Genomic DNA, 10,558 nt, shown 5'->3' with positions numbered 1-10,558 from the left:
ATAATTAATTTGGAATAAATTAATGTGTTAATTAATTTGGTTACTTATTTAATATTTGTTCATTTACCAGTATGACTTTGTTCATCTTCACCTTCATTAATACTGGTCATTTTAGTGATGAATTACAATAGTTTGAATACTACATTTGACTTTAAGATTTAAAGTAATAATTTCAAATACAAAGTCTTTGAAAATGCTTTTGTTGATAACTGATGTGAGAATCAAAAGTAAGAGTGAAGGTAGGATGAGATTTGAGGAAAGGAACTAACATTTGCTGAAGACCTATTATATGCCAGTCACTCTGTAAGGCACTTTACATAGAGTATCTCATTTGACTTCCATACTGATCCTTTGGAATGGGTAAAGTCATCCCCATCTTATCTAAGATGAGGAAACTGGGGCTCAGAGAGGTTCAGAGTCTTATCTAAGTTAATGCAACTAGTAGGTAGAAGAGCCTTTATCAACAGGAATGAGGCATTTGTATGAATTCTAATACTCAAAAAGTGTAAGTAGGTTATATGCAAAATAATACTCAATTATCCTTAATCTTTCTTAGAGTTATTGCTGATATATTTCTGTGACGGAACACCATACAGGTGTGAAATGAGAGCTGTGCAAACAGAACACTGTTCTCCATTCCTCTGAGGGTGTTGGAGTCACAAAACAGTTAATCAGTCTGCAAGTATTTATTGAACGGCCATGTGATCTATGTTAACGTACTGATGCTTGGGGCTTATGGTGAAATACAGAGCTAATTCCTGCCCTAAAGAGCTTGTATTCTTTTGGGTACCCGGGAAGACACAGGAAGAATGGCCATAAATATTCAAATTTGATATTTAATAAAAATGCCATGAGGAGCAAGAGAGCTTCTGAGTTTATGCTGAGTTGCGTATTGGCTGGCACAATTTCTACCAAGTGGAAATGTCATCAGAGCTTTTTCTGAAAGATAAGGCTGAATTTCTTGCAGGGGTCTGATATTCTCCTAGCTTGTCTGGGAACATTATCTTCAGCCTCTTTGTTCCACAGCTGTATGAGAGGAGCTTGCTCACCTTCCCTCTCAACACCTGCTTCACCTGTTTATTCCTCAGGGTGTAGATGAAGGGGTTGACCATAGGGGTCACCACAGTGTTGAGCAAGGCCACTACTTTGTTCCTGTCCTCCCCCCTGCCACCCTTGCCCGAGCGGACATACATGAAGATGCAGCTGCCATAGACGAGAGCTACAACAGTGATGTGGGAGGAGCAGGTTGAGAAAGCTTTCTGCCTCTCCTTGGCTGAGGGGATGTGCAGGATGGTGTAGAGGATGTGGCCATAGCAGGTGGCTGTCACAGACAGAGTGCCCAGTAAGCTGAAGTTGGCTACAATAAAGCCCAGAAGCTCTATCACACTTGTATCTGCACATATGAGTTCTAGGATAGGAAAGCTGTCACAGAAGAAATGATTAATGATATTGGGACCACAGAATGGCTGCTGAAATAGGATTGAACTAGGAACAATGATGAGAAGGAATCCTGCCATCCATGAACAAAGGACCAACTGGACACAGACCCTTTTGCTCATGATGGTAGCATAGTGCGAGGGGTTACAGATAGCCACATACCTGTCAAAAGACATCACTGCCAGGAGATAAAACTCTGTGGTGCCCAGGAAGAAATAGAGGAAACCCTGTAGGAAGCAGCCTGGAAGGGAGATGGTCTTCCTTCCAGTCAAGATATTGTCCAGCACCTTGGGGAAAATGACTGAGGTGAACCAGATCTCCAGGACAGCAAGGTTGCTGAGGAAGTAGTACAAGGCAGTGTGGAGGCGTCTGTCCATGAGGGTGATGACCACAATGAGGAGATTCCCCAGCAGAGTGAGGAGGTAGGTCAGGAGAAACCCCAGGAAGATGAGCATCTGCAGCTGACAGGCATCTGAGAGCCCCAGCAGGACAAACTCAGCCACAGTGGTGCTGTTCCCCATGGCTTCTCTACCTTGGCTGGGGACGGTGAATCAGAGGTGTTCAGCATCAGGATTATGATACTCTGGGCATCTGAGGGCAGCCTGGAACTGAAAGAAAGGAGGGATGAGTGTTGCATTGTGGGCTATAGGAATCTTTTATTTCTGTGAAGGCCATGTCTTACCACCACTAACTACGTAGGCTGGATATGCAGAGCCCCTGCTCAACCCATTTCATTTTTGGTTCCTGTTCTATCTATGTGCTAGAAGAAGCAGTAGTGACAGCTAGGGTGGACCAAGGGAGGCTCAAAAGCAAAACTTAACCATGTTTACCTTTCTTAACTAAACACTTATTCCTGATTCCTCAACTAATTATTTTGCTTCTAAGAAAATCTACTTTCCATATCTTCTATTCTTATCTTTTCCTCCAGTATTGGGTCTTCATCTACAAATAGTCATACCTTCCTGCTTAACTTAGGCATTCACTATCAGGTACATAAATCCTACGAAAAGTGGCTTAAAATGCATGGAAACTCTATTGCTCATTACCTGAATCACTGATGCTTTTAACTAGCATAGTGAGACCTGTGAGAGCCAGAATTTCACAGGACTGTCTTGTTTTTCCGTCTCACAAGTTTTCTGCCTTTGACAGGGTGCAGTCTTACCACTTTGCTATCACTCTATTATTTGAGCTTTCCTTCTCTGACAGGTTTCTACTGTACAGAGGTTATATATTTGAATTAATAAATAGAAAAGAATAAATATATGAGAGAAAGGAACTCTCACAAATCAAAAAAGAAAAATTCTATTCATGTCTGCATAAATCGAAATCCCTTAGTAAGAGTTCGGTAGTCAAGGTTATCAATGATCAGTCCCCAAATGATATTTCCAGGTTCATCTCTCCTTACATCCGGCATCATACCCTGGACTCTAGGTACAATAGACTCTTTGCAATTCTTTGATTTCTTATCCATTGCCATGCACCTGTGCTTTTGCACATGAGATCTTTTCAGCCTGGAATTATCAGTCTTTCAAATCCTATTTATCTTTTAAAATGCTCCTCAGTAAATGCATTTCCCCCATGAAAGCGTCTCTTCTGAATGAATCTTTCCTCTGTATCTCCCATAATTTTATGATATTTCATTTCATTTTGACTGTATTTTATAGTTGCTTTTAGTTTGTTGCTGATTGAGTCAAAAATTTCTTTGTTAATCTTGCAGCTAGAATGTATTGCTTGAGAGAATCAATTTAATAAACAGTTAACGAATGAGTAACACCTCAGATGCCTGAGAGAGACATCGGTGGGTATTTACACACAATGGGCTGAGGACGTACCCCTTATGCGGTATCTCCTAGAGGCCAGCAACCTCGCAGGGTCAGCATGCCAAGTAATCTAAAACTGGCTTATTTGAGGAGAGTTTGATTTTCCTCATGATGAGGAGGAGGCGTCTTCCTGTAATCACTCCCTGAAGGAAAGCTCTCCTTCGTTGAGGTGTCTAGTTTGAACTAGCAAGTAGACAGAGGTCTGCTTGGGTGTGCTAGAGGGCTCCCAGCAGCAAAACAAAACAAGACAAAACAAAAATATCTTTAAAAGATCTCCTTTTAAAAGCCAGTATCCCTAGGAGTGTCCTTCCTTAAGCGTTACCAACTACTACTTTATTTGTCTGGCACGTCTATAGCAAGATTTATTTGCCAGTGTCTTGAGAATATAATTGGGACACAGTTTAAGTACCTGACAGAAGGAGGTACTAGAGGTGGCAGGACATCAGGGAGATGAAAGTGACATAAGTGGGGAGGATGAAATGGTGAACTTGACATAATTTGCCTTTTTCTTTTTAGTAGTTTTGCCTTCTTTTAGCACGGGCTGCACTGTGCACAACATCGTTCCACAAACTACCATTCTATTTAGCATTTGTTGGCAATTATTAAAGAACACGATAGTTGATCAGCCTCCGAGGCTATAACTAGAGCCATTCCTCAGGGCTTATTTCTAGACTCAATGTCATCTGGTCATAAGTGATCTGAAAAAGTGGTCTCTGCAGCCTGATCAGTTGGTTCCAGGGTGTGCCCAGGTGGCTGAGAAAGTTATCCAGCTCCTTCCAGAACACAAGCAGAATCCACCATGAATGTGATTCCTAGAAACATCATCAGGAACTAATAGGATGAGGGTTATCTAGTGAAGTTCTTGGTGAGATACATTCACAGGCCTCTAGGAACAGAGATTTAGATAAGGAATAGCTGGAGGTGAGAGGGAGGGAAGGAAAAAGCCCAGGGTCCATAGTAGACCAAGAGCTGAGCACAGATAATCCATGCAAAGACATTGTAACCAGCACAAGGACATAGCACATAGACAGTTCCATGGATAGAGTTCTGTTCCCCCCCCCCCCCCCCATTTCAAACAGGAGGACACCAGCTTGGGGTCTTTCTAGACAGAAAAGGAAATGGACCACTTCGTGAATCCCAGGCATTCTCCCCTGTATTGTACATGCTTGATAAGGGAAAGAGGAGACCTGCCTGCCAGCCTGAGAGCTGGGACATGGCTGGAGCCATCCACTTCAAATCATTCATTATTTTAAGGGCCTGCCATGTAGGCTCCAGTGGAAAAGCCTCTGTGGATGCTCTAGAGGCTTGTCCTTCCAGGGCTGGAACTGCATGCTGTTCTGGGCAGTTCTAGTTCACTTAGAAGGACTATGAGATCTTTCCCCTCTAAGGAAAAGCATTAAGAATTTCACCCAGAGCTGTACTTTCCAGAGCTTTGGGTTTCCAATGGGACAATTAGACAAAGCACAGGGTAGGACAACATCATGTAAGTCAGGGCAGGCAAAGGTCCTCACTGCTAGCAAGTAAATTAATGGCTCTGACTGAGTAAGGATTGACCCAGCTTCTGCTATATTCTAGCATTGACATTGATGGTGCGCTTAAATTTACATGAGAAACCCAGTGCCTGTCCTCAATGTGCCAGACCTTATAACCCAAGACCTTATAAAAGAGTATAAAAAACAAATGCCACTAGGAAGGGGGCTTGAGGAAGCCACTGCAGCTCTGCCATCCCCTAAGGCACTAAGGTGGGAATATCCCCAATGTCCTGGGGCAGGTGTCTGTCAGCCCTCTGAGGAAGTCCCAGTCAGGACATTCCAGATATGCTACTCACAAGATTGCAGACGATACTGGGTTCTCATGGGTATTTATCGGCCCTAGATGCAGGTCTTACACCGTTGGGTTGGGATCTTCATGTTTCATGAATGTGATGGCATTCTCTAAGAACATTTCCGGACCCCCCGCCCCCCCGAAGCTTCCTGATTGAGCGGTCAGGTTCCCTGGGTCACTAAGAGTTAGAAATGGTCTTCCTGGACTATGCCATCATTCAGAGGGTCTGATGAGTCCAGACAGTTTTGAAATCATCCATTTTCAGCAAGTTCATCCTGGGAAAAGCCTTGGAAAAGTGCAGTTGTCATTTGGAGCAATCCTCCATCCTCTTCTTGGACTAATGATTCTGACTGATAAAGACTTTCATTTCATCCTTGTGTGGGCCCAGTCTCTATGAAGTGATGCTTCTCCTGTGGGCTCTGGGGCTCTAGGAGACAGTGGGTGAGCTACTTCTGGAATAAACACTCATCTTCATGGAAGTGACATCAGGGCTGAAAGATACATGTTTCAGCTTTGTTTTCTTAAGGGATCTAACCTTCTCTCTAGTTTGATGAGGCTTGGGATCCCCAGGGAATTAATATAATGATCCTCACTCAGACTGTTGCCATCTCTCTTGGCTGTTACTTACTACAACTTGCAAACCAAAGTTTCAAGAATAACTGTTACCTGTACTTAAAATTGTGACTCCAATTATGCCTCTGAAACAGGGGCCACTGTCTGATGTTTGGCAGTCCGATTGTTATAGGGATGGAAAGAACCACCACAAGTAATAAAAGAGCCTTGGCCAATCTTATCCGGACCCTACCTGACTGTGGCTGGTAGATGGTAGAAGATGGGATCCTGAGGGAAGGGTGAAAATGGGAGGAAATGAAAAAGTTGGGTTGAATTTTTTTTTTTTCCTTAAATAAAGATGTAAAAGCATTTGGGAGAACAAAACAAAACAAGAAAAAACTCCAGAAACTTAACGTTCAATCATAGCCATGAAAGGAGGAACAAAGAATGAAGGCTCGGCTCTTGACCAGGCTGCACAAATGTCCTCTTCCACAAATTCTTGGCTATTCAATTTTCAATACTGTTTATAAGAAAATTAAAGCAAATTATTATTATTTTGTTATTGTGCTTTAGGTGAAAGTTTACAGCTGAAGTTAATTTCTCATACAAAAATTTATACACACATAGTTTTGTGACATTAGTTGCAATTCGCACGATGTGACAGCACATTCCCCCTTTCCACCCTGGGTTGCCTGTGTCCATTCGACCAGTTCCTGTCCCTTTGGGCCTTCTCATCCTGCCTTTGGACAGGAGCTACCCATTTGATCTCATGTATCGGATTGAACGAAGAAGCACATTCCTCACATGTATTTTCTTTGTTCTAGAGTCCTGTCTAATCTTTATTTAAAGAGTGGGCTTTGGGAATGGTTTCCATTGTGGGTTAACAGTGCATTCAGGGGCCACAGTTTCAGTGGTTCCTCCGGTTTTTGGCAGATCATTAAGTCTGGTCTTTTTATGTGAATTTGAATTGTGTTCTACATTTTTCTACTGCTCTCTCTGGGACTTTCTGTTGTATTCCCTGTCAGGGCAGTCATTGGTGGTAGTTTGGCTAAATCAGATTAGTTTTAATGTCATTTTCCTAAGCATATAGTTCTTTTATATAGAAAAATTGAAAGCTTTAGTAAAATATATTTAAAAAACCCCTCATCCATGGCCACGACTCAATATCACTAATTCTTTGGGAGATACGTTTTTGCCAGATTTTCCTACGTGTTCTTTACATAGATATAACTCTATATTCCTTTACTATTCAAGAGGCGGTCTGTAGACCAGCAGCATTGGTATTATTTATGGTAGAAATGCTATCTATCTATCTGTCTATCTACCTACCTATTCTTTTTGTATTCTTACTTTTCCCTTAAATCAATAACTGAAGTGTTTTTGTTGTTATTAAAAACTCCACACAAGTATGATTTTAAATGCTGGATGTATCATTAGTTTATATAACCATTCCCTTGTTACATTTCGGTTGTTTCCAGTTTGTCACTGTTAAGTAGGACTCAGAGCAACATCTTTATATAGAAAACATTTTCTATAATTGAGGTTTTTTTTTTTTTTTAGGGCAATTGCGTAGAACTGGAATTACTAGTTCAGAGGGATTAAAAAAATTTAAGGCCTCTGATTTGCCAAATTGACATAAACTAATTGAAAGGTGGCTTTGAATGAAACATTGGTTTTCAGCTGGCTGCTAGTTAGGGATCATTGTATCAAAATCACGTGGCAAAAATTTTCAAGTTACCCACGTTAATTTCTACTACCTTCTTGGCGTCGAGAATCACTGATAAGTAAGGGAAAATATGGGCTTTAAGGAAGTGGTATGGTGGTAAATATTTAACAACAGTTTCTCCAAAACAAACAAAAAAGGATGCCCTGATTTTTAGTATTTGCTGATTTTTGTGGTGTAAATATTCTTACCATGGCTGTTTTGAAGCTACCAATGTAATATTATTGAGCACAGAGTTGGGAAATAGGTGCACAGTTCACTCTCAAAAGTTTATAGGAGCTGGTTCTAACACACCACTGACACACCCTCAATGCCTGGCATGGCACTTGACCATGTCTCTTACCTACCTATATGGATGGGTGTGTTTATTCATTTCCCTTCGTCCCCATTCTGAGCTCTTAGTTACTTTGGACATGTTACCAGGAGGGACCAGTCCCTGGAAAAGGACATCATGCTTGACCCATGTAGAGGGTCAGCGAAAAAGACGAAGACCCTAAATGAGATGGATTGATACAGTGACTGCAACCATGGGCTCAAACATAGCAACAATTGTGAGGATGATGAAGACTGGGCAGTGTTTTGTTCTGTTGTACCTAGGGTCGCTATGAGCTAGGACTGACTGGACGGCACCTAACAACAACGATATACTTCTAGGTTTCAATATAACTTCTAGTTTGATGCTTCTAACTGCTGTATGGTATTTCGAAAAAGGAATTCCAGTTCCACATTTATTGATCCATTCTCCCAAAAATGGTCAGCTGGGTTGCCAACAACTTTGCACTACTACAGTCAATGTCACGACAAGCATATTTATACAAGTAGCCTTATGGATGGGAGAATTTCCCCGGGATATGTACTCAGGAGTAGGATTGCTGGGCCATAGGGTATATTCAGATCTGATTTGACTAAATGCTGCTAGGCTGTATTTATATCTCTGGGCTGAGCCTATATTCTCCATTGCTTTTCTGATGTAGACTACATTAGAACAAAATTGTAGCATATGCAAATTTATGGCATTCTGTAATTTTTAGTAGTCTATTTTTTTTTTTTTTTTATTGGTGGTGTTGGTGGTATTAGAATGCATTTATATAAACTAATGCAGAGATCTGTAAACCTACATTTCACATTTTACCAACACATTTCTTTGAATTTTTGCAGGAAAACCCCACGATATCTATATTGATGAAAAACAAACAAACAAACAAACAAAAAACCCAAACTCTTTGCCATTGAGTCTGACTCACAGCAACCCTATAGAACAGAGCGGAAGTGCCCCATAGAGCTTCCAAAGAGCACCTGGTGGATTTGAACTGCTGACCTTTTGGTTAGCAACTGTAGCTCTTAGCCACTATACCACCAGGGTTTCCATATAGATGAAATACACAAGGAAAAGCTTTTGGTATGAGCAGATGGAAAAAATCACAGCAGGTGGAGCTGCTGTGCTTGATGCTGTCAACGGCTTTCATGGAAGGACCTCACTTGGACTCTTCTACCCAACCGAAATCAAAATTAGTTGGAGAAATGAGCCCTGTGATATTAGGCAGCTTTATTATCAATGGTTGGGCACCCTTTCCTTTCCCAGCACAGCAAAGGGTAGCTACAAGGAAGAGAGAGTCCAAGGACTGAGTTTAGTCACCTCCTGTCATCATTTTTTTTTTCCCTGCCAAGTCTGAGGGCAGTCTTAGATGCTGAATCTTCAAATGCTTTCTCTTTATTGGTACTGCTCACGTACACATAAATATGAAAAAGTTTTCCATTTTAAGAAATTTTCCTCTGATCCTGAATCTTCTGAAGGTTGTTTCATTTCTATTTTTTATTAGCTAAGCTTCATTCAACAGTTATTCTGTACCAACTAGGTTTCAGGCACTGTGCTAGGCACTACAAACACAGTGGTGGTTGAACAAGATACACCACAGGGCTTTCCGTCATGAAACATATACCTACTTTTTGGGAAGAGACTTTTAAACTCATTTTCCTCATTTCTTCATCTTTTATCCATTCCTCATTTCTAGTGTTCCACAGAATTTTGCCCTTAGTGTTTCTCATTCTCCATTGGTGATCTCATCCATGTTTACACCTTCAACTCTTAGCCCTACATTAAGGATTCAATGTATATAATAAGCCCAGGTATTTTTCTTGAGCTCCAAAATATATATCCAACTATTTACTGAAGATCATCATCTAGATGCCTTAAAGCCATTGTGTTAAAAATGAAATGGTGCTTGTTACAGGTATTTTAAGTTGGGGCATACAGGGACAATGTTGACAGCATGATTTCTTACCAAGTACCTTTTTATATGTTAGAAAATTAGAACCAAGTAATGTACTATCTATTGAAAAAAATTAAAATAAAAAGATGATTGATGAATGAAAAAAGGAGCACCTCTGGCTGCTCCTGCCCAAACTTGCCTTCCTCATGCATCCTCTTCCCTTGAATGGCATCATCATTTTGTCGGTTGCCTAAGCCAGAATTTTTGGAGTTACACAAGACTCCTTTTTCTCCTTTACCTTTTGTTATGGATTGAATTCCCAGTACTGTGTGGTCATCCTCCCTTTTGTGATTGTGATTTTACGCTAAAAGAATTAGGGTGGGATTGTAACACCACCCTTACTCAGGTCACCTCCCTGATACAATGTAAAGGGAGTTTCCCTGGGGTGTGGACTGGTTTTCTTTCCTTTTATCTAAGAGAAGCAAGCAGAGAGTCTGGGACCTCATACCACCAAGAAAGCAGCACCAGGAGCAGAGCGTGTCCTTTGGGCACGGGGTCCCTGCGCCTGAGAAGTTCCTCTACCAGGGGAAGATTGAGGACAAGGACCTTCCTCCAGAGCCAGCAGAAAGAGAAAGCCTTCTCCTGGAGCCGACACCCTGAATTTGGACTTGTAACTTACTAGACTGTGAGAAAATAAATTTCTTTTTGTTAAAGCCATCCACTTGTGGTATTTCTGTTATAGCAGCACTAGATGACTAAGACAGGGTGAGACCACGCAAATAGGTTTATGGAACTCTAAAAAAGGGATTGATCAGTTTTGCCATCCCACTAAGCTTAAAGTGAGCCATTCCAGAGGTGCGAGGAGAGGACCTCAGCACCACCAAGAAAGAGGAGCTAGGAGTGGAGCACATCTTTTGGACCTTGTGTTACCAATTGCCAATCTGACACAATCTTTTTCCGAGTAAGAATACATGCAAAAGACAAACTTTATC

The 10,558-nt window shown here is 41.3% G+C and overlaps 1 protein-coding gene across 1 annotated transcript; it reads right to left on the bottom strand.

Annotated features, from left to right (window-relative positions):
• Positions 1-908: 908 nt before the first annotated feature.
• On the bottom strand, positions 909-1,958 carry LOC126083659 (olfactory receptor 49-like). Its single transcript, XM_049897512.1, has one exon. The coding sequence runs from the start codon at positions 1,956-1,958 to the stop codon at positions 909-911; it is 1,050 nt and encodes a 349-aa protein (XP_049753469.1).
• Positions 1,959-10,558: the final 8,600 nt, after the last annotated feature.

This window comes from Elephas maximus, chromosome 10, assembly GCF_024166365.1.
Source record: "Elephas maximus indicus isolate mEleMax1 chromosome 10, mEleMax1 primary haplotype, whole genome shotgun sequence".
Classification (NCBI taxonomy): domain Eukaryota; kingdom Metazoa; phylum Chordata; class Mammalia; order Proboscidea; family Elephantidae; genus Elephas; species Elephas maximus.
The sequence above is the reverse complement of the archived record's forward strand: the minus strand, read 5'-3'. Positions and strand labels throughout refer to the sequence as shown.